This window comes from Carassius gibelio, chromosome B17 (genome assembly GCF_023724105.1).
Source record: "Carassius gibelio isolate Cgi1373 ecotype wild population from Czech Republic chromosome B17, carGib1.2-hapl.c, whole genome shotgun sequence".
Taxonomy (NCBI): Eukaryota; Metazoa; Chordata; class Actinopteri; order Cypriniformes; family Cyprinidae; genus Carassius; species Carassius gibelio.
Genome location: NC_068412.1, coordinates 20,697,673 through 20,722,814, shown reverse-complemented (window position 1 = coordinate 20,722,814; position 25,142 = coordinate 20,697,673). Strand labels below are relative to the sequence as shown.

At 34.8% G+C, this 25,142-nt stretch overlaps 1 protein-coding gene across 2 annotated transcripts in view; it reads left to right on the top strand.

Annotated features, from left to right (window-relative positions):
• Positions 1 to 23,369, top strand: part of rgs7a (regulator of G protein signaling 7a) — a 43,283-nt gene extending 19,914 nt beyond the window's left edge. The window contains exons 3-18 of one of the 2 annotated variants that reach the window (XM_052581219.1): positions 7,716 to 7,812; positions 10,223 to 10,273; positions 13,821 to 13,927; positions 14,283 to 14,334; positions 14,950 to 15,014; positions 15,558 to 15,634; positions 16,071 to 16,152; positions 17,151 to 17,225; positions 17,572 to 17,670; positions 18,886 to 18,947; positions 19,860 to 19,970; positions 20,061 to 20,186; positions 20,310 to 20,496; positions 20,602 to 20,691; positions 21,660 to 21,699; positions 22,711 to 23,369. In XM_052581219.1, the coding sequence (XP_052437179.1) occupies positions 7,716 to 7,812; positions 10,223 to 10,273; positions 13,821 to 13,927; positions 14,283 to 14,334; positions 14,950 to 15,014; positions 15,558 to 15,634; positions 16,071 to 16,152; positions 17,151 to 17,225; positions 17,572 to 17,670; positions 18,886 to 18,947; positions 19,860 to 19,970; positions 20,061 to 20,186; positions 20,310 to 20,496; positions 20,602 to 20,691; positions 21,660 to 21,680 (1,302 nt within the window). In that variant the 3' untranslated portion in view covers positions 21,681 to 21,699; positions 22,711 to 23,369. The other variant, XM_052581218.1, reaches the window with a different exon arrangement.
• The last annotated feature ends 1,773 nt before the right edge of the window (positions 23,370 to 25,142 follow it).

Below are 25,142 nucleotides of genomic sequence, written 5' to 3'. Positions count from 1 at the left end.
GTACTACCATAGTACAACGTCTAAAGTTGATACCATGGCTTTTTTTTTTTTCTTTTTTTTGTAAATGACTCCTAGCCATTCACCTGTTTAGCATTTTGGAGCAAGTCAAAGATGTTGAGGAAAATGACCTGAGTGATTGTTCTAGATGTTAATTACATGGTATTTTATTTGGTACTGTATGATTACCATGTTGAAATACCATGATATATTTCTGATAATTTGTGTTGCCATCTGAAATTTTGAAAATGTACAGTATCCTTGCAAAAAATCACTCTGGTGCTAACATTAAACAGTGCTGGTATCAGTTAGCAATACCATGGCACTTTGATATATAACATGGTACTGATAATGTATGTATTTACCATGGTATTTCTGCATGCAAGGCACATCCAATAACTCGATGCTAGATGTACCATGGTAGTTTTTGATACTTTTTTTTATTCCTACCATGTGTAAAATGTGTACAAATTCCAAAATTAATATCATCATGCTTTTTTGGAAGTGAAACATCACCATTTACCTGTTCAGCATTTTTAGTTCAAAGAGAAGGACGCCGTCAGATAAAACTCCCTGACAGAAGCTTGTGTTTGTGTGTGTTTGTTTGTGTGTGTGGGAGAGAGAGAGAGAGAGAGAGAGAGTTATACAGTGGCACCCTTTAAAGGGCATCCTCAAGCTGTGTGTGTGGGTGAAGCATTAGCTTACTAAATATGATTTATATTATGCATAATGGAGAATGCACTACAGTTTTTGGGATGGTCTGTGGAAAGAGCGTATGTGTGTATAGCATGAGCATGGATGTGCTTTTTTGTGTGCACGCATTTGTGCATGTGAGAAGAAAGGGTTGCACAACACTACACTGGAAGGATAGGGGTCACATAAACAGTCTGATTTTAGCTCGCAGGCGAGTTTAACACTGAATTAATGTCCTCCTACCTATTTGATAGCGAGTGTGTGATTTGTTTGTTTTGTGCACATTTGTGTTCTCATGACAGAATGTGTGGCCTTTTTGTGTGTGAGCGTACGGCATGTGTGAGTGCGTGAATCAGTGTGTGTGTGTGTGTGTGTGTGTGAGCAGGACTGGAGCAAAACTTCAAAGCCACTGAATCGGTTGGAAACTTTAGGTATGTGTGTGTGTGTGTCATCTCACTTAGCAGATAGTGTGCTCTCTTATGCTGAAAACCACATCATGTTCTCAGTGAATAACTGAGCAGTACTCTCTCTGATGTTGAATATTCAATCATGTGTAATGCTGTATTGAATATTCATGTGATTTTTTTCTGTGAAAGGGCACTCATACCTGTGGTCTCTGCTCTCAAGCAGATGGAAGACGAAAGATGGAAGGCCAAATATAGAGAGTAAGGTTGTATATTTGCTGTAAATTGCTGAAGGGCAAGCTTATTGTAAAAGGACATAAAGCATCTGAAATATATTTCAGATATTCTTTACATTATACTAGACTGTGGCAGACAAATCAATCAATCAATAGATGTTGTAAACACTTTAGAAATAATAATTTGTTTATATCCAATTCATTGAACGTAAGCCTCTCAATGGATGTCTGTTCGAGGCAGACATTTAGTAAGTTTCATCTTCTGCTGCTTCAGCATTAGTGCTGTGTTTTAAAGTGGTTCGACTTTGAAAGACCCCTGCACTATGTTTTGCCCGGTCCAGTGTAAACGACTCCTGACTCATTCTGTGCCACTTAGTTTGGTGAAGTGCACTGCCTGTGGTAGCGACCGGGTCTTTGTAAGATTTTAAGTGGTACTTCAAGCTTGAACTGCATGTTCAGGTGGAGATGGTGCACAATAAATAGCACAAATACATTATTTGAAGGTGAGCATTGTGCACACTATACATCGACAGATTAATTGAGTATCAGGCATTTCCATCTGTTTGGGTTTGTTTTTTTTTTGTTTTTTTGAGCTGAAATGTTTCAGTCTTTGCCCTACTATTTAGCTACTGAATATTAAAGCTGTGCCGTGAAAATTTAGCCACTCTATTGCCCTTCTTAAAACATAAAATTGCAAGTTATGTCAGCACCGATATCCTCGTGGTTAGTGTAGCGATGTATAATGCATCTGTACTTGTGGCAACAGGAGTTCGATTCCAGTGTCTTTGCTGATCCTGCTTCTCTCTCTCTTTGCCTGAAACTTTCATGTCATTTCTGTCCTATCCAATAAAGCAAAATCTGTCAGTTTTGACACTTTCCCATGGTTAACATTAATCATGAAATAATCAAATATATACTCCCTCAATGGATTTGGATTTGGATTTATATATATATAAATGCAGTAATGTGGCTTTAATCATTTAAGTTTTTTTTATGGATTTTATGTACTTTAAAAATATATAATGTAGAAAATCACTTACCCCACATGACCTTTAGCCAAAGGAACGACCTTTAAAACTTTTTTTTCTTTTTTTCTGGAAAGTTCATGACCTAAAGTCCTTTTAAAAAGTTCAAACAAAATGATTAAATAGTTTATTTCTGTTTAACTTATCATTTAGCTATCAAAAGAAAACACAAAGACAACACATTTATTTATTTTACATTAAATTGCACTCACTTATGGAAAAATATCATGCATATTTTCATGCTCCCATTAACTACGAAATTAAACGAATTGCAAATAGTAATTATACAGTCACATATTTCAAAAATGATTTAAAAAACATTTTATCTATATACACCACTGTATAAAAATGTGAGTTGGTACGATTTTTTTATTATTTGATAAATGTTCAGTGAAAACAGAAATATTGTGAAATATTATGACAATATAATTTGTTTTTTTTTAAATATGTTTTAAAATGCAGTTTACATGACATTTAACTGAATATTCAGCATCATTACTCTAGTCTTCAGTGTCACATGATCCTTCAAAAATCATTCTAATATGCTGATTCACAATTTTTTATCAGGGTTGAAAAAGTTGTTCTGTTAATGAATAGGAAGTTCAATAGAATAGTGTTTATTTTGAAATAGAAAATTGCAACATTTATTAATATCTTCACTGTCACCAATAATCCAATCAAAGGATCCTTGCTGAATACAAATAATAATTTCTTTAAAAAAATAAATGAATAATCTTACTGACCCTTTGAACGGTAGAGTAAGTACACAACAATTTGACTATTTACCATCTTAAAGCGAGTGACAGTGTCTGCCACCGCTGCTGGAGAATGACTCATATGGAAGAACATCTTGTTTATTGTTCTTGTCTGTTTTCCTTTCTCTAACTTGTCTTACACATACACTTAAAGACATCTAAATCGCTCTCTTTCTGTCTCTAACCAGGCTGACATATGTATATGATGTCATCATCACCCTGGTTGCCTAGGAAACAGAAAAGGGGGAGGTTGCAAAATTAGAGACAGGGTGAGAGGGATGGGGTGGGGGGGTGAGCAGAAGAGATCTAAAATTCATGTCATTCCTGCAATAACCTTGTCTACGTCCGACCACTAAGACTTCCTCTCTTCTCTGATGCAAAATAATCATGAAAAGACACTTGTGCTGTCACCAGCGCTCTACACTCCTGCTGTCTGCTACAGAGAGAGAGAGAGAGAAGTGATGTCACATGGGATATCAGAGCTCAGGGTTGCAGGGTTAAACATAGAGGAGGTGTGATTATGTGTGTGAGTGTTTGTGTGTGTGTGTGTGTGTGTGTGTGTCTCTATTAATTAGCTGGTATGGAAGATTTTGGATGAACCCTTTTGTTGTTGTTGTTTGTAAGTGCTCACTTGTGCTTGATGAATAAGGATGCTTTGATGTGATCCCCATTTGATATATTGGCTGTGATATTAGAGATACTTGGCTTTCCATCCGGATTTTCTATTCTATATTTCGAGTTGCCATAGTTATGTTATTAGCGCACAATAACAAAGAAGTATCATGGCATTACAATTATATTGATTATTATTATTTTTTTATTATTAATTCTTTATTCTCACCAATGATTAATTTATTTGATCAAAATACAGCATATTTTATTTTATTTTATTATTTTTATTTTATTAATTCCTTATTCTCACCAAGGATTAATTTATTTGATCAAAATACAGCAAAACGGTGACACTGTGAAACCTAAAAAAAAAAAAAAAACATTTTGTTGCTTTCAACGTTCACAAAACAAAACAAAAAAATATTATTATCAATTATCAGTCACGCTACTTAATAGAACCCGATACCTGAAACTGATCTAACATAAGTTTTAGGTTTATAATAAAATGTTTAAACTGGAAAGTAAATAAAATCTCTTGATTTTTCTTGTTTTGTACTGGAGGCATGACAAATGAAAATACACTGAAGAGTAAAACCAGACGAATGCTGAGTAGTTGAGATTAGATCCAAAATAAACGTTGAAATGCCTTCATATAGAACATGGGGAGGCAATTACTTTGGTATGCAAGGATTGTTAATATAATATATTTCAAAATTTGTCAGTAATGAGGACAGGACACAGACTGCCACGAGTCAGTGACAAAGCTTAAGTCATTTAGTATATGAATAATTTAACTGGCCATAACTTCCAAGTGTGTGAAGTGGTACATACTGTATATTGCTGGGACTGTGACATGAAGCTACAGTCTGCTCAAATACACTGCAAACAAAAATAATGCATTTATAGTCAGGATTACTGCATTCAGTTGCTCTTTAAACCATTTCTGATTCTGGTGTGAATTTACACATTTTATTAATAGATTTGTTTCTATTATTTAGCCAACACTTTAGCCTCAGAATCTGGTGTGATTTTTTATTTTTATTTTTTTTTAATTTAGCCAGCATTTTCACCTGAAGGTTTATTAATGTGTTTAATGTGTACTTCAATGATCAGAAAATAACAAAAAATGTTTTGCAGTGCACACGGTGTGCTTTGGTCTTTGACTCAATTTGCATTTGATATCTCTCTTCTGGGCAACTGATCTTATTGGCTTTTATCAGTCTGTTCAGTGATTGGCTGCAGCCACAGATGTGTGATCCCTGGAGATATACTGCCAGAGGACATTTTGTTTTGAGTGAAGTGTCTGTGTGAATGTTTCAGGTATGCTGCTTGTTAAATTAGAACTATCAATTAATCATGCACACTGACCACTGTATGCACACACTGTATATTCCTTAATCAGAGATTTTCCTGTAGAAAGCTTGAGCTATCTTCATGTTTACCACATTCAATTCACCATCAACACAGCCCACTGGTTACTACAGTCAATTAATAATTAGGTATTAAAAAAACTCTCTTGTAATACAAGTCTATTTAATGCTATACTGTAATTCTGATCTAGTAGTCAGTAAGAATTTTTCAAATATTTTTAAAAGAAGTATCTCTGATGTTCATCAAGACTGCATTTATTGATTAAAACTGTAATATTGTGAAATATTATTACAATTTTAAATACTTGTTTTCTATTTGAATTAAAAAATAAAATAAAAAATAATTTATTCCTGTGATTGTAAAGGGATTTTAGAAGCCATTACTCCAGTATTCAAATACACGAAATATGTTTATTTGATGCCCAAGCAACATTCCCTATTATTATCATCACTGTTGTGCTATGGTTGTGCTGCTTAATATTTTGTGGAAACCATGATTCCTTGTTTTAGATTCTTTGATGAATATGACGTTTAAAAGAACAGCATCTTTTTTAAAATATAATATTCTTTGTAATATTATAAATGCATTTTACTGTCATATGTGAAAAAATTACTGTCATCTTGAAAAAGAAAAAAAAAGTAAGGGAACAATTCTCACTATTAACTAGTTGCATATTGGCTGTTTTTATAAAGCCCATATTCTGTATGACTATTTTCTAATCCTACCCAATACCTAAAGTTAACAACTACCTTACTAACTATTATTAATCAGCAAATTAGGAGTTTATTAATGCAAAAGTCGTAGTTTATGGTCAGTAGTGTATATTTTATATTACTAAGTAGATTTTGTCAGCAGATATTTGCATGTATGATTAATTAGATGAATTAATCCTTATATTGTGTTTAAATAAAAGCCTTTTTTTTTTATTCACAAAAGCAACACCAGAATGTGACTTAAATAAACGATTCATTTTACTGGTCGCTGGTATGCCTGCCACCTCCACTGAAGTTAATTTTAGTTCAATCGGGAGTTAAAGTCAAGAGTTTAAATTTACCCATGAATCTCTGTGTCGGTTTAAAAGAATTCCAGGCCACAGATTGGCTGCAATAGTACATCTGATGCCAGTGAGGCTTTTGGGACTTCATATCATCACACACCATTGCACCATACAGCTGAGATGTGCTTATCTTTATCTCTCTCTCTCTTCCTCTTTCTCTCTAAAATGCTTCTATTACAGTCCTGAATGTGAGTGGAATGCTTAGATCCCTCATTACCTTAAATTAGCACTTCAGTGTTTGCTGCCCGGTCTGCATTGTCGACAAAGTGTATGTGCAATTCTCCCTCCCTCAGTGAGTGCGTGTGCACAGTAGGTGGTTAGTAACTGCCATCAGAAACATTTCATCTCTAGATATTAAAAAAGAAAGCTATTTCTGGAGTTATAAGAACGGTTTTCAAGGGAATTTAACAAGGTTTTCTGTTAGGATTCTCTCCAAAGGCTTTCCAGCCTGAAGAAACACTCCGCATCAGTGCAGCGCCCACTGATGTAATTTTGCATGTTTACTGGGCCTCCCCTTGAGGAAACAGCAACAACTCACTCACTCTCTCAATCTATCTAAACACTCACGGTACAAGCTCGTATACCTTCACAAAACGTTATGCATGTATCTACACACACACACCTCCATATGTCAGGTATCTCCAGGGCACATACTGTTGACCTGATTTCGATGTGGTCTTACACTGGAATGATGTCACTGGCAGCTGTGAAGTACTCGGTCACATGTCCAGAGTGTGAGTTCCCTGGCGGCGCTGCTCGCCTCGTTAACTCAGACACTCGGAGCATCTCTGAGAGCAGTCCAAATGTCAGCGGATCAATGAGTGGGTGACGTGATCGGTCCCACTCTGCTCTAGGTTTCTCTTTATCTAATAAATAGGGCTGTTATATTCAATGACTTCATTTACTGATGGATGAGTGGATCCTTCTGACGAGCCTCCTGTGGGCTGTCATCTCAGGTCTCTGTGGCCTCTTTGTTTACTTTCATTGGCTGTATTACTCAGGATGTTTGAGTCCTGATTGGATGTTTAATTCATTTATGTGTTCATGCATAAATTAATTCATGAAGTGTGATATCTAGCAAACAATTCTTATATTATATTATATTATATTATATTATATTATATTATATTATATTATATTATATTATATTATATTATATTATATTATATTATATTATATTATATTATATTATATTATATTATATTATATTATATTATAGCCAGTACATGAGACCATGATTTATTTCAATTAATTAATTAATTTATTTATTTTTGAAGTGTTAAATCTATTATATTATATTATATTATATTATATTATATTATATTATATTATATTATATTATATTATATTATATTATATTATATTAAAGGTATAAAGAAAGGTTTTTGTTTCATTAGATGCAATTAAAATTTGCATTGAAAATATTATTAAAAAATAAATAAAAAAATGTTTTTCCACCTCATGGAATATTGACACAAATTTTTATCCTTATTTCTGTCCCTTGTTGCAGGAGAATACCATGCACATATGTTTTCATTACTTCCGTCTTTCTCTCTCTTGTTCAGATGGAGGATGTGATTGCCAGGATGCAGGATGAAAAAAACGGCATACCTATCCGTACGGTGAAGAGTTTCCTATCCAAGATTCCCAGTGTCTTCTCTGGTAATTCCCCTACATCTGTTTTATATACACTGCTGGCGCTGAGAAAGCAGGATTCAGCAGGAGCCAGTGCCCCACAGCAAGTCTGTGGACCAGCACAACGAAAACTCGGCCAGAACTCTGTAGTGCAGCGCCAGTACCAGAGCTCTTCATCTACTGATCTGTGTTGATAGCCTGTTCTCTGTCAAAGTTCTCTGGCCTGCATTGCTCTGGTGGAGGAGCACAATGAATTCTGGGTACAAAGATCAGGGTTTAAATTTGGTTGTTCAGGAGATTTGACTCATTATAGTTATTCTAACAACCGGAAACAGCCGTTATAAAGATAGCTAATGGAATATTCTTACTTAATTTCAAGCTAATGTTTTCGGACCACATCAGTGGCGTGCTGTCATTTGCCGCAAACCATAATTATATAGTTAATTTTGAGTTGAAATTATTGTTTGTGGTATTCTATCTGTGGTCCATAACCAAGAATATCGATTTAACATCTTTTAAAGAAAACTAGAGAAAAAGAAAGAAATTATTATATCCATTATTCATTTAAATAGAATAATTAGAATGTTTAATCTTTGGATAATGGAGAATGATTGGATAATGATTGCACTATTTACATATCAGAAGAGTGCAAATGTTATACTCCTGTACATGCCATAATCCATTTTAGAAGGGCAGGATTAGGAATGAAAAGGCAAGAGAGAAATTCTCAGAAGAATATTCTTTCGTTCCTCTGACTGCGGTCCCCCGGAGGATTCATTAAAAGGCCAGCTTCAAGCTCTAACACCCCAGTCTCCGCCTCTCTATGTTTTAAAAAGTCTCTCAAGCTCTTGGCTTCTGCTGTCTCTGGGGACACACCTCTCATTGCTGATTGGCTGAGACAATAGCGACGTTGTGCATATTTTGTGAATACTGGATTTGATTCGTTTGTTACAGGGTATCTCGGAAACATTTTACTCAGAAGAACCTGTTGACAGTTTATTAATTTTGCAGTGACCAGGTTGAAAACAAAATACTTGAATGCAAATCCTCTAAATTAAATTAAACAGCCTTTTTATTCACTGTAAAATGGTTAGTTATACTTATAGGAATAGCTGAAATTTGCTGTAAATATGCTCACCCTCAACCTATCCAAGATATAGATGAATTTTTTTCTTCATCAGAACAGATTTTGAGAAAATCACTCGCTCACCAATGGATCCTCTCTGCAGTCAATGGGTGCCGTCAGAATGAGAATCCAAATAACTGATAAAAACTTCCCAATAATCCACAAGTCATCCACATGACAATCCATCAATTAACAAATAAACAATTACTTCTGGGTTATTGTGAAGATTTTATTAACTGTTTGAACTCTTATTCTAATGGCACCCATTCACTGCAGAGGTTCTATTGGTGAGCAAGTGATGTGCTAAATAGTGCTAAATTACTCCAGATCTTATCAGGTGAAGGAACAAACTTCTCTATTTCTTGGATGGCCTAAGGGTGAGCAAATTTTAAGTTTATTTTTTTTTGGGTGAACTATTCATTGAAAGGTGAAGATTTTCATATCAATCTTCCAGAAGTGTACTCTGAATATTAAGCTTTAATAATTATATAATAATCACACTTCACTTTTAAAACAGTGCTCCGACATACATTTTTGCCCTTTTACAGAGACTTTCTGAGACTTTTCCCATAATTTATATAGAGATGTGTACCTTACTCTAGGCATTCGTTTATTGTAGGTGGATAGTTCATGGTGTTGACTTCTTGGTTGCTCCAAGAGTCAGACAGAAATGGGACAAACAAAGGGGTTTAGGGGCGCAGGGATGAAGATTATACCATTCTGTTAATCCATGAAATACTGCAGCAGAGTTCTGCCAGACTCAGATCCTCTTTGGAGCATCCAGGACTGCTTTGCTTACCTTTAATAAAATGTATACAGTTCTGCTGCTTAGCAAGAGAGATAGACAAGGATTAGTGTGAGAAAATGTAGAGAGAAAAACTAAAGGAAGAACTGTAATTATAGGAAGTGGTGGACAAAAAGAATGGATCTAGTGGAGATGAAGAATAAAAGATAAAGCTTAGCTAAAGTAGACAACGTCAAAATGAAAACAATATCTTAGAAAATACATCTGTTGACACAAAGACTAAAAAACAGCAGTTCTGTCAGTTAATTGAAAGTTAATTGAAAGCATTTCTTACCATCCACGAAACAGCATTTTGCTGATTTTATTTTTATTAAATTCTAAAATGAATGAATGAATGTTTAAATAAATAAGAAAACACTTAAGTCACATTTCATGTTTTCCTTAGTAGACCCTGCTGAGACTTGATTCACAGTTTTTCTAGTAGCCAATTTGTCCTTTATCTCTTTAAAAAGAGATACATTATCTCCTTAGATTTTGAGCAGCAACCTTCTTTTCTTCTTTTCCAGGTTCAGACATTGTGCAGTGGCTGCTGAAGAATCTATGTATCGAGGATCAAGGTGACCCAGCCTTTTCTGTTCTTTAACCCTCAAAGACTGAGACATTCGTCCGCGGCTAAAAATAACTATTGTTCTTAAATGTTTATTAATGTTTTTAATTATTTAAGGGCTCCTTAGTATACATGATAATGTCATCACATTTTGACAACACAGATTCGTTAGAAGAAACAAATGCGTTTCATTACTCTGAGCCAAACAGGAATGATTGTTGATGCTTAGTCCCACCACCGTGCCCAAAATGGATCAGTCCTTAGGCGATGTCCTGGTAAAATTGATTCCGATGTAGCATACAGCCAGCTGATGGATCGATTATGTATAATTTAAATAATTCTTATATAGTTCATAAAGATTATTTTCACTGTTTTTTTTCTGTTGCACTCATATTTATATTACTCATATATTTCTCACTCAGTTTGTGTGTAGTTTGTGAATCAGTTGTCAATTTTTGTTGCAGAAGACAATTTGTGAAATAGTTTTCACTAAATAGCTGCACGGTTTGTGATTGTTGTTGTTCATACTCAGTTTAAAAATGTATTTGTCTGAAAATGTTTACTCTTTACTCCCTAAATGTTTTTTTGGACACATCTATATTGTTAGTAAACTAAATAGACCTTTTTTTTCACTTAAAAGCTCTTATAACAATATTTTAATAAATGTCTATAACTTGCTTGGGGAATGTTATATCTAGACCAAATTTTATTTGGAAGTGTAAAACACCCAGATGCAATTTTCTAAAGAAAAAAACTTCAGGAGTTTCTGTTGAAGTATACATAAAAAAACACCCAATTGTTGCTTGTGTTTTTCTAAAAGGGGTCATATAAGGGTTGCTAAAAAGAACATTACTTTGTGTATTTGGTGTAATGCAATGTGTTTATGCGGTTTAAGGTTAAAAAAAAATATATATTATTTTCCACATACTGTACATTATTGTTGCTCCTCTATGCCCCGCCTTCTGAAAAGCTCATCGTTCTGTAAAGCGAGGTGTATGCTGATTGTCCAGCTTTCAAGTGTTTTGTGATTGGCGAATATCTTCAGCGTATGATCGAAATGTTACGCCCCTTAAAGAGTTAGTTCACCCAAGAATGAAAATTAGCCCTTACATAACTCACCTTGAAGTCATCCTAGGTGTATAGGACTTTCTTCTTTCATGCAGATCCAGTTAGATTTATTTTAAAAATTGTCTTGATCTTTCAAGCTGTTTGATGCCACTCAGCAGGTCATGACGTTTAATAAAAAATTCGTCCATTAAAAAAAAGTGTCTCACACGGCTCTAGGGGGTAAATAAAAGCCTTCTGTAGCGAATTGATGCATTTTTGTAAGAAAAATATCCATATTAAAAACTTCCTAGCTTTAGCAAAGGAAAACCAGTCTCCTCTTGGCTTATATCGAAAACCTAGGGCTGGACGATTATGGCCTAAAATCAAAACCTCGATTAATTGAACATTTTACCTCGATTACGATTAATGAATGATGATTTTGTGTCTGTGTCTGGGTTTTTTTTTTTTTTTTTTTTTTTTTTTTTGCCCTCATAGTTCACTGACAAGGTTTGTGCTGTAGCTGGGGTTAGCGGGGCCCCGGTTCAGGTTGTACCAGTGGGGCCTGTTTGAAAGTGTTTCAATTGTATGTTCGTTCTGTTTATTTGTTTGTGCTATTTACACAGTGTTTAAGTTTAAGTTTGTAAGTGTCCAGGTACAGAAACAAAATAATTAAAAGTAAAATTGCATCATTTGACCCCTTTAAAATTCTGGAAATTCATTAATTCTTAGAGAAAACAAAAGGAAAATTGTGTCTTTAAATTAGCTAGACTGAAACTTAGAGTTCTCCTGTTTAAAATGATATATGAAAGTTGATGCTGACTGCTGGAACAGGTCTTAAAAAACTAAGAAAATGCAGGTCAGGTGCCTCAAAAGTGTTCTAGGTCTTTAAGGGTTAACTAAAAATACTGCAGCTGTGATCTGCATAGATTACAAATATACTGTTGTTTTGATTCATTCAAATGCACTCTTTTTATAAAAGTCAAAATCATAGCTTCAGCTGACAGGATAATATATTCAGGACTTGCATATTCATAATTATAAGTTGGCAAACAGCTAATGTCAGCATCTCCTGTTACTCCTTTAATTGAAGAAGAGGAGGGGAGGAGAACATTTTGCAGTAACACACAGCAGATAGTTGTTGAAAGAGAAGATTATGTTTCCCAAAGGCTTGTTCTAACTGCTGGATCACTTTCGCACATCTGCGTCCTCAGCAACAAGAATGGAGAAACTCCTTTGAAAATGTAGCTCGCCAAGCAATGCACTGCAACACTGAATTTTTTTTTATTGGTGTAGAAACAATTTAAACTCCCAAATTGCTAGTAAAGTTCACAATAAAATTACAAATAATAAGTAACACTTTGAATTAAATATGAATAAAATGTTGACATTAATTTAGTGTGAAATGAAGTATTTTAGTGTCAATTAGTAGTCAAGCTACTCTTCTAAAAAGAAAATGATATTATTAAAATATATTTGTTCTTAACCCATGTATTGTTGCATCTAATTGCAACTAATGTATTTTTGCTGTGGCACAGATACTAGTGAAGATGGAGAAGGTTTTGAGGAAGAAGCAAAGAAGTGTTTTTTTACACAGCAATGAGATTCGATTGGTTTCTGAGTATGGTGTATATGCCTCTACTTTAGATTTCCTCTGGCAGATTTGACAGGTGTGTGTGAGTAAGTGTGTGATGGGGGCTCTTCTCAGACAGGAAAAGAGCAACCAGATAAGTGCACTGAACCTCTCAGTATACCCAATAGACTGTGCCTGAAACAAAGGAGAGATAAAAAGTAAGAACTTTAAAAAAGTTTCTCTCTGTTCAGTTTGCTACACTGCTGATTAGAGGGATTTACCTTGTGAACATGCCTGGTGGGAAGCTCTCATCAAAACAACAACAGCTGCAAAAGCATACTGCTCCCTTGAAAGCAAAAGGATATTAATTTGTAATCAGCACAGACACATGCTCTAACGTGCACACTCAGTAAACACTGTATTGTAAAACTTTAATAGATAATAATTTATTGATGCTTAACTCCCTCTGCTATGGGTTCTGCAGTTCTGCTGGTTGTAGTAGAATGTTTTTTCAATGCTTCCTGTGGTAGATACAGTAGATGTTTATCTGGTCATACAGTATTTCTTGGAATATAATTTAAAATTCTTAAAGGATATCAGATTAGAATTAAAAAAAAAAAATTCATATATATAGAGGCATTACATTTTGCATGCATTGAAAAGAAAATGTATCTTCCTCAGTATTTTTGTTTTGCAAAACAAATATTGTGTCTTTTAAAATAATGAATTAAAAATGAGAATGTTTGGAAATTGTATTTTGCAATTCTTCTTCTTTTTTTTTTGAATCACAGTCAGTGTTTCTGAAATTCTGCTCAAATTTCATATCCCTTGTTTTGTACATTTCATTTAAGAGCAGAATTATAATAATAATCATGGCATAAAGAGTTGGGTTGTCACTTCATACTTGGACTTCTTAAAATCCCTTTATTTGTTCCTGTAGTGGAGGCTCTTCATCTGGGCACACTGATGGCGGCTCACGGCTACTTCTTCCCCATCTCCGACCATGTGCTCACTCTAAAAGACGATGGCACATTCTACAGATTTCAGGTCAGTCGTTTTGCTGATTTGAAGAGCAAATTACAGAGTGAACATTTGGAAACACTTTAAAATACAGCATCCATGCTAAATGTATTGCAAGTTATTAAAGTTAATTATATAGAAGCCAAATAACATGTAATACAGTAGCTAGCTCAGATACTGTGCGCTCCATCAAATAATTACACATTAAGTTCATGTTGTTCATTAGAATTAATCAGTACTTTATAATGTAAATATATAATAATCACTGTAACCAATGTAAAATGTGACTAAATCTTCATTAAAAACAACTGCAAGTGCCTTATTTATTATTGTATATGAGCTTTAAAAGTATTCTATCATATTTTACTCTTTCATCTTTCAGACTCCATATTTTTGGCCCTCAAACTGCTGGGAGCCCGAGAACACTGACTACGGTGAGTTTTGTGCGGGATCTGTTATCTGTGTCTTACTGAGAACGGTCTCGTCTATATGAACATATATTTAATGAAATCCTCCAGATGGCTGGAGATCAGCTGGATCATGGAATGCTAGGTGTGTGTGAGCTTTAATATAAACACAACCAAATTAAATCCTTCCAGCTGGATTGTGTGTATGCGTTTGTTGTCACTAAACAAAACCTGATCCTTCATCTTCAACATTATATCTAGGTTTTCAGGAGAACTGTACTTGTACCATGTACACTGTATTTTAATCTCATTCATTTTCATTGGTATTTATAGTTAAAATGTGGTTGCAGTAAGGGCATTTTTGTGCAGTATTATATACTTGAGAAACACATACCGACAAAAACAATTGCAATCACCGTGTTATGATTGTGTGCATGAGTGTGCCTTAGGTTAGGTAAATTATGCTTGCTCTAAATTCAGCAATCAGAACAATGCAACGCTCAGGTGTGATTCGGTACAAGCTGGTGTGAAATATGTTAAATAATTACTAAATATTTTAGTACAACTCATTTGAAAGCCCTGAGGGCTGCTGAGTTGTGTGTGAGCAGTGTTTTTTACACACCTCTCGGCATCTTTCTGCAGCTGTGTACTTGTGCAAAAGAACAATGCAGAACAAAGCACGTCTGGAACTTGCTGATTATGAAGCTGTAAGTAATCCTCTCTTTGTTTCTCCCTCCTCTCTCTCTCTTAATTGTAACAATGCACGTCTCAGGTTTTGTACTTCAGACATTATTAGATAGAAGATATTTGAAAGATAATAAGGTGATGACAATCTTTAAAAAGAAAGTCGGCCTAATCCAAGCTGAGCTTTAAATGTCAGGCTTTGTGTGCATAATCCATGTTAGTTCTTCGGAACTGACTGGTCTTATGCCTCATAGATCTGAGGTTATGCAGCAGTTTGTGAGTGGAAACATATTAGTTAAGGATGATTTTGGCAATGCTCTGCTCAGATCATTGCGGCCTATGATCAGTCAGTTCCAAAAACAATAAAAAAGCACAAAATTATCCAATTTTGGGGAAGTTATTATACTGACCTCAAGGCAAGTTTCGTTTTTTTGGAGAAAAAGAAACCCCTCTATGGGTAAAAATGACTGGTACACAACATTAAACAGATGGCTTCCTTATCTACAAAAAAGCTTTTAGTTTTTTAAGGGTTGGTCATCGAAAAATGTTCTTCTGTTCTCTTTCAGGAGAGTTTAGCTCGATTACAGCGTGCATTTGCCAGGAAATGGGAGTTTATATTTATGCAAGCAGAGGCTCAAGCAAAGTAAGTATCGTTGAGTCTTTCATATATTGTGATCAGATCATGTTTATTTTTTATTTAGTTTTTTGCATTTGTAAAAGCCAGCCACCCAGTCAGAAGAAAGGAAAGTGACTATAAGTCAGAATTTAAAAAAATTATGAGCAGTTCTTTTAAAATATCTAACAGGCTGTTGGTTGTCCTTATGTTGTCTGTGCTAATGGATTTTAAAAGTCTCTTGGACATAAATTGTGCGGTAAAATTGTTTTTGGATTGCAAATAACTTCTGCTGTTGTTCCAAGTAATTCAAGGGCATTCTGTGAGCGCTATAGTGCCTCTGAGTGCCAAAACATTAGGCAGCTTTATGACTTTTCAGCTCAGTTGCATGGTTCATTGAATGTTTGCTTTTTCTTTTAAAAGTTAAATATTTTAATTGCTTTGGCTTGGTGTTCTGTCTGTACAGAGTCGATAAGAAAAGAGACAAAATTGAGAGGAAAATTCTGGACAGTCAGGAGAGGGCTTTCTGGGATGTGCACAGACCAGTGGTGAGTAAATGTCTGTGGAAAGTCTGTGGAAGAACAATGCAGCTATTCTCTTTTCTTCTTCACAATTATTCTTTGTTGTTCTCAAGTGTTTGAAGTTGTTCCCTCACGGAAGAATGACATAATAGTGTTGAAGCCCCCCTGAGTTAATGGAATTGCCTGTGTGCTTCAAGAATGGCTGGCTATCATAAAACTGAAACACACATTTCCTTAGACAATATTCTACCAAGTAAAAAGTGAAAATATGCGTTTGTCCCCTAAAGAGCTATTCCTACCTGATCTATCATTTTTATATTTCTATAAGTCTAAAGCTATTGCTGTTTTTACCCATAGTTTTATTACAAGTGCAACAGAAACATAACTTAAGCTACCATGCAATTTCATAAAATTTCTATGTTAAATAGTCATTAAACAATATGTTTTACAGCATTATTATTATTGCACCAGTCCTTGTGGTTTTGGGTGTCTATATGTGTGAATCACCTGGTGTGTATTGCTTTATGATTTGTTAGTCTATGAGCTGTTTGTTTTGAAGGAAGCAGCAATTTCTCCCTTAATTACACCAAGCTGATCCTTCTCATTAGCAATTTCATGCTAGCTTGGCTTGATCTTTTTATGTGCAATAGCTAGATGCTGCAGTTTTGGTCCATATTTAGCCAGTACAGGTTCAAATGGGGTTTATTGCAGAACTCTAAGTGTCTTGAGGCTGTTTTCATTCTGTCTCCAACATACATTAGAGGCCTGGATCTAAAGTTCATCCTATACTGGAGAGTGTAAACATTGAGTCTAACCAGCAGGACACCATTTAATTGACAACTCCATGCCTTTTTTAAAATATCATCTCAGTTTCCCAAAACAGGAGGGAGTATGCTGGTTAGGTGCACTGCGTCAGGTGGTTTACAGTCAAAGCAACACGGATGCATGGCAACCATAAACTATAAGTCATCTAGAGAATTGACAGCTATATTGACAAAGTGTGTATATATATATATATGTTTCAGCCAGGGTGTGTGAACACAACTGAAGTGGACATAAAGAAATCATCCAGAATGAAGAACCCTCACAAAACAAGAAAGGTAACACAAAAGCCACTAGCACAGCAGGAAATCCAGCATTTAATCAAATTACTCAAGGTTTTAATATCCTAAACCATGTGATTAATCACTGCAGCAGTAATTCCACTCATTATAACATTGAGCGTTTGCATTCGATGAATCAATCAACCACTGAGCCAATCCGAATACTGAATCAGTCTTAAAACAATCCACCAATCACAAAATCCTACCAATCCAAAAATGGGTCACTTCAGCAATCATGAAGCTGAATCACTGATGCAATCACACAGAAATCTCCTCTCACATATCTGAGCCTGTTTTAAATCGATGTAAATATGGTAATAAATGATTCTGATGATTTTCACAGTCTGTGTACGGCCTTCAGAATGACATTCGCAGCCATAGCCCCACCCACACACCCGCCCCTGAGGCCAAGCAACCAACCGAAGAAGAGCTTCGGGATCAGGTAAGACCTGATTGTATGGGCAGAGTATTTGTCACATATACAGGTACAGTTGGTGTATTGGGAGTTGGTGTTTATGTGGACAGTTGAGAGGTCCAAAAGTACAGAGCCTCAGACAAGATGGGGGGAAATATACCATAGCCATAAACTAAGAATTCATTCCCATTCATTTGTTATATTGTAAAATCATGACCACTTTGTTCTAATTCATTCCCTTGTTTTAGTTGAATTGTGACCATGATTAAGCTACATTAAAATTAAGAAACAGAATAGTAAAACATAATCCATAATTGAACTAAAACGATGGAACATATTAGTTCAGTGTGGCTTTAATTTAACTTAATTGAAAGAATGAATTCTTGACCATGACATAAAATACTTGTTGAAAATAACACCCTTAGGCCATCAAAGATGTAGATGGGTTTGTTTCTTCATCAGAAGAGATCTGGAGAAATTAGGCAATACATCACTTGCTCAACAATAGATCCTCTGGAGTGAATGGGTGCCGTCCGAATAAGAATCCAAACAACTGATACTGAAACATTACAATAGTTCACATGGCTGCATTTTTGTAATTACATTTTTAACTTTAAATTGTTACTTGCCTTAAGTCCATAATTTCACTTTCTCCAGTGAAAAAAGTTATTTCTGAATTAGGAGAGAAATATGCAAGCCGTTTTACAAGCAGTTATAAGTAAATATGTTGGTGGATCGTTGGTGGTTGTCAGTGACAACATTGGTTGGACTATTAAAACAATAATGATTCATTTATTTCAAACACTCAGCTTTTCACATCACAAAACATTAATTGATGGCCTTGAGTTATGTGGAATATGGTGATGTTTTTATCAGTTTGACCTCTCCTTTTAATGGTACCCATTCACTGCAGTCCATTGGTGAGCAAGTGAAAAAATGTTTTTGGGTGAATTACTGTATTCTTTTTAATTGTTTGTGGGAATTTTTTCTAATTCATGGCCACAATATCTATTTTTCTGTAAAAAAAAAAAAGTGGTCAAAATATCTGAAACCCTACAGAGCTGACCAGCCTAACCAGTTTGTCCAGCTTGGATGACCAGCTGACTATTGCTGGCTATTTTTTGGCAGCTGCGTTGAAAACTACCAAGTTTAGTTCATCCATGGTTACATTTGCCATCAGTTTTCACACACACACATTCCCACATACACTCACCTTGACTATTACTAATATTGTCTTTCCAGATCAAGTTTGGGCAAGCACAGTTAGACCGACATCGATTGAAAATGTCCAAAGTTGCAGAAAGGTAAGTCAGAGAGAGAGAGAGAGTTTGTGCTGTGATCGATTCACAGGTCTTCATTATTCTACAGTGCTTAAACATTTTCTTATCGACCTCTTTAATGGTCTGTGTAGATATTACTCGTGCTGACAAACATGTTTCTGTTTCTCGTCCTCAAATTTACTCCCTCTGTGAGATCAATGGCTCTATTAGAATGCCACAACATCTTGAAGATTTTAGTGCAATGTATATTGAAACCAACTTGCAACAATGACTTGCAGATCAAAATATAAAATGTGCAACAGTGTTGGAGGTAACTACTTAAAAGCAATGTGTTTAGATATAATTAGATCACATAATGTTTTCTTAAATGTACGCTGTAATATCTTATATATGTAATGTAACCTGTCTAATCATTTTGTGTACTAATATTTAATAATAAAATATATAAAAAAATAAAAACCTAAATTGACTAAAACTGCCCTTCCCCATGCTAGGATTTTATGTATGTTGTTGCATTATGTATAAAGTCACTTATAAGCATAACACATTTGCATACAGTGTAATAGTTTTGTATTGTTTTATAAAATGTATAATAAAAATTCAGAAGCAATATATTATTGCATGCAGGGGACAAACACTTGTCCAAAAATACCACTTTCAAAAAAAACAAAAAACTATATATATATATATATATATATATATATATATATATATATATATATATATATATATATATATAATTTGCTTTGCTTTTTAGTGGCACAACAAATGTAAACTCAATTTAATTTTATTTATTGGTTACATTTTAATAGAAATTGAGTCACATGTTTAGTATGAATATGTAAATGCTATAGTGCTATTTTACTAATAAATATCATCCTTTTTCTCTTCTTTCCTCTTTTTATCCCTTACTTTGTTTTTGTGGTTTCCTTGTAGTTTGCTGAGTTATACTGAACAGTATTCAGACTATGACCCCTTCCTGTGTACTCCTGATCCATCAAACCCCTGGATATCAGATGACACAACGCTCTGGGAGATGGAGGCCAGGTCTGTTTCAGACACACACAGTGAATATTATCATTGTATTACAGAGAAACGTGTACTTTAATGTATAATATGTTGTGTATGTATGAACAGTAAGGAACCAGGTCAGACTAGAGTTAGACGCTGGGGTTTTGGAATCGATGAGGTTTTGAAAGATCAAGTGGGGAGAGAGCAGTTCCTCAAGTTCCTGGAGTCGGAATTTAGCTCTGAAAACCTCAGGTACACCTTCACTTCCCCTTTATGCCCCCTGCTGGCGGGTGAAGAGTACTACAAAACCGCCAGATCCACTGAGCAACTAATTTTTCATTCTTAATTAATTTTCTGTTGTTATCCAAATCTCAGATTCTGGCTGGCGGTGCAGGAGTTAAAGAAGAGGCCAATCCGTGAGGTGCCAACACGGGTGCAGGAGATCTGGGAGGAGTTTTTGGCTTCTGGAGCCCCCAGTGCCATCAATGTTGACTCGAAGAGCTACGACAAAACCACACAGAACATCAAAGACCCCGGACGATATGCTTTTGAGGATGCACAGGTGAGGAGCTTAGAGCAGCTACACGTATTATTGTTTTTCAATGAAACCAAGCCATGCAATTTAGTTTATAAACATGCAAATGAACTGTAAATGTGTGTGTCCCAGGAACACATCTATAAGCTGATGAAGAGTGACTCCTACAGCCGTTTTATTAGATCCAGTGCCTACCAGGAGCTTCTGCAGGCTAAGAAAAAGGTAAGACATTTGAAGCAATTTGACATATTTGACTGGGGGCTCAACTCGAATACATTAAAAGTGCCCTGATACAGACATACTACTGTTTAGAAGTTCGGGGTCAGTAAAATTGTAAATCTATTTTTAAAGGAGTCTCACAATTTTTTTTTTAAATTTTTTTAAAATACAGTAATATTGTGAAATATTATTACAATTTAAAGTAACATTTCTATTTTAATATTTAGAAATTTAATTTTATCCTCTGATAGGAATTTTCAGAATCCTAAAAATCCTGTTCTTTTTTTTTTTTTTTTACTTTTGAAAGTAGTGTATGTGAAGTTATATTCCAATAAAGCTTTAAATTAATCATATATATAAAAGTATTTGATGAGAGAAACCCCAAATCTTGCACATTATTTTTGTAAATCATTGAACTTCGAACTCAGTGTATTGTTTGTTTGTTTTATTTGTATTGTATTGAACAGGTTATTAGAGCCGTGTTCTTATGGCCCTTATTGAAAATAGCTAAACTTTAAAAAAAATGTGCAAGAACACACTTTCTACAATAACTAATTCAAATTGACACAAATAGATGGGCATATTAATTATACTTAAAAACCTGCAGCATGCTGTAGTCCCTTTTTTGACTCTTCATCTCGTTGACTAAAGTTGGGAAGCATACAGGATCGCAGAACCTCATTTGAAAAGTTCACTCGTAATGTGGTAAGTGGTAGTGGCCCCGCCCCCTCAATGATGGCTTACCTGACCAATCAGACAGCAGCTCTGGTCAGATGAAGCTTGTCTGGTGCTTTGTCCCGTCCCCAAACCTTTTTAATGTCTTGTTAAATCATGTTGTCATGACAGTTCCAACAGGCATAACTTGTGTTTACTTGTGGTTTGTCATTCTCTGCATGACTTTGCATTTTGGTCTATTGCTGCAACAGCTGCCAAAATCTGTACCTGTTCACTTTTCTCTATCTTGTCCACAGAAAAGTAAGAACTTGTTTTGAAGGAAGGCATTGCTTTCAGGTAACCCTGCTTTTCCTTACGTGTATGTGTAGCTCCTGTTCATGTTTGTTTAAATAGTTGAGTATACATGTTATGTTTCTGCTGAAGGAATAGATCACCCAAAAATGACAATAGAGATTTTTTTCTTCCATACAAGACAAATGGAGATGTTTGGCAGAATGTCCAAGCTGTTGTTTTCCATAAAATTAAAGTGAATGAGGAGATTGAGCTTCAAAAATAACAAAGCATCATAAGTAATCCGTATGACTAAGAAATTCCAGGTCTGTTTAATACTGTACTCTACCAGTTTTTTTTTTCTTCATACCAAGGTTTCCACAAAAATATTAAGCAGCACAACTGTTTTCAACAGTGCTAATAATAAAAAAGCTTTCTTTTGAAATCACAAGAATAAATAAGTAATTTTAAATAGTAAAAAAATATTTTAGAATTTTACTGAATTCACATCAAATAAAAGCCTGGTGAGCAAAAGAGACATTTAAAAACATAAGTCTTATTACTGTTTGACAACTTTTGGCTGGTGATGTATCAAAATAGTAAATTTTATTTTAAGTAAATGCTTCTTAAAATGTAATAATATTTCATAATGTTACTGTTTTTACTGTATTTCTGATCAAATAAATCCAGCCTTGGAGAGCATACAAGACTTAAAAAAAAAAAAAAGATTCCTATCAAAATATGGAACAGATATGGATACAAATACTGTATGAAACAGACCAAAATATAATATTTAATTTATTATATTTTCATAATAACATGACAGTGCATAAATGTTAAGAGTTTTCATTTTTGGGTGGACTTTCCGTGTAATGCAACCCCTCTGAAATTCAAGTTGTTTGTTTTGTGTGTGCTGTCATGAGGTGTCAGGGTTAAAATAACCCTCCTGTAAGGATACAGATTTATGTAAATGACCGAAATCACTGAAATGAGTCATTTTATGATGTTTCGTTACTTCCAATTTCCATTTTAAATAATTTGTCTTTCTCTTTGTTTCTTATTTCTCTTGTATTGCAGGGAAAATCTCTGATATCAAAGAGGCTGCCTGCTGTCGTCCAATCTTGCTGAGCCTCAAACAATTCACCAAGGATGAGGACGCTGTCATCTTCATCTCTGTCGTCTGATTGGTCCAGATCCCAAATACCCTGGCCTGGGCAACAGACCGAATCACATGCATGTCCAAGAAACTGAATTTTTACATCAGTTTCTTCTTGCTACTTGCTAGTTTCAGCCTTTAAAGACAGTTAGACATGGACTTCTAATATTTGGGAAATGCAGCAATGTCTTTCAAAAGAGGAAATCTTCTTCTGTCTGTCAGGACTGTCTCCAACTGTAGACCAATCAAATGATGTCAAAACCAGAAAATGTAAAGTCATAACCACAGTTAAATATAACAACGTAGGCACATTGTGTAAAATCAAGAAGCTTTAGACACAGAGATGATCTCTTCCTACTCACCTTTCATCTCTTTTTGCATTGATTTTATTGCACTATAAAGGATTTAGCACACGTTTGCTTTTCGCACATGTGAAGTCGCATGGGATATATCTGAAAGCGACTTGTCTTGCAATCTGTCTCGTCGGTTCTTTGTTGGCTCCCTCCGTTTATTTTTTTATACCATGTGTAAACACTTTTACTTGAAGATGTATTAAAGTCGGTCCTTTATCTGAAAGTCATGCACTGATTTCCCTTTCACTTTATAACCTGTTCTACTGTTTATGACTAGTCAGAGCTGTCACGCAGTGGTAGAGCAAAGGAACACAGGTGTGAGTTGTGTACTCATCCCATTTGTTCTATCACTTTCCAGTCTCTTTCTGAATTTAGGTGATGCTTGTTGGCGATTTTATTATTCATTATATTTACATACACAGGGATCAGAGAGCAGGACTTGATTTGAAGTAAAAAAAAAAAAAAAAAAAAAAAAAATATATATATATATATATATATATATATATATATAATTAAATCTTTTTAAGTAATAATAATTATTATTTTAATATTAAAAAAAAATTAAAATAATAATTGTTAAAAAAGACGTTGAATTGCTGTCTTTAGACTTTTTTTTTAACATTTGTTTTTAATTTTAGCTACTTTGATCTTCATATAAAAAATTTTTAAATAACAAGGTTTTTATTTATTTTATTTGTTTTACTTTACATTTTTATACTAGCAGCTTTGACTTCATATGCCACATATGGTGAAGTTGTGGCTTAGTGGTTAGAGAGTTTGACTCCTAACCCTAAGGTTGTGGATTCGAGTCTCGGGTCGGCAATACCATGACTTAGGAGCCCTTGACCAAAGCACTGAACCCCAACTGCTCCCCGGGCGCCACATCATAAATGGCTGCCCACTGCTCTGTGTTTGTGTTCACTACTGTGTGTGCACTAGGTTAAATGCAGATCACAAATTCTGAGTATGGGAGTCACTTTCACGTAATAATTTCGAATTTGTTACTTTTTTCCCTCTTTTTTTCTTCTTTTTTTTTCAGGTGTTAACTCAAATGAATGAATGAAAGATTTAATACACTTAATACACACATATTAATAATGGAAAAATGCTTACATGTTGTAGCCTGCCCAAATACTGACCATAGCGTTTTTAACCACTAGAGGGCAATGACTCCATCCACCAGGTCTTTTTCTTTAAGAGGCTTTGAGTGACTGTTGGAGTTTGATTATTTGGTCAGTTTGGTGAGAACAGCATGAAATCTTGAGGTCCTGAGTCCGGACTAATCCATCCAACACTAACAGTGAGCTCTGAACAGAACAGTCTAGTTTGCTGCTATCAATACAGTGAGGAATTTAACATGAAATCTGAGTATTTCTGAGTATTTCAGTAACTTTAATCAGTTACTTCAGTTACTTTAATGACGTAACATTAATTTCAACCAGGATTTTTGTGTATATGTGTGTTCGTCCAATATGTAAAATGCTGTTTTGGGTGTCTTCACTAGTTATTCAGTTATGTTTGTGAGTGTGCGTTTGAGAGAGAACAATTAACAAGAGAGGGATGTTATTCTTATTGTGGTCAAATGGAGATGAGTTCAAAACCACACAAACAACAGAATGGGAGAACGATAGACAGAATAAGCAAAGAAAACAAAAGGAGAATAGTCAGTACTGTGTAAAATCCCAAGCCAAATTAAGATTTATGGCACAGAAATTTCAACTTAAAATGATAAACTGTTGAGTGGAAGATTAATGATTTTGCATCTGAAAGCTTTTGTCTTTTTTAGGCCACATAACACATCTGCTTTGTCTTGCCTTGATGTGCTGTCAAACTTGTTTATAAAACCATTTTGTATTTGGAAAGACACTCGAGAAAAACCTTCAGGCGGGACCTCAATAAAGCCACAGTGAAAATTTCCAAAATGTTCCAGAAACCAAGCCCACACATTTTTTGATCAAACCAATATAAATATGCTGAAAATGGTCATCTGGATCAAACCC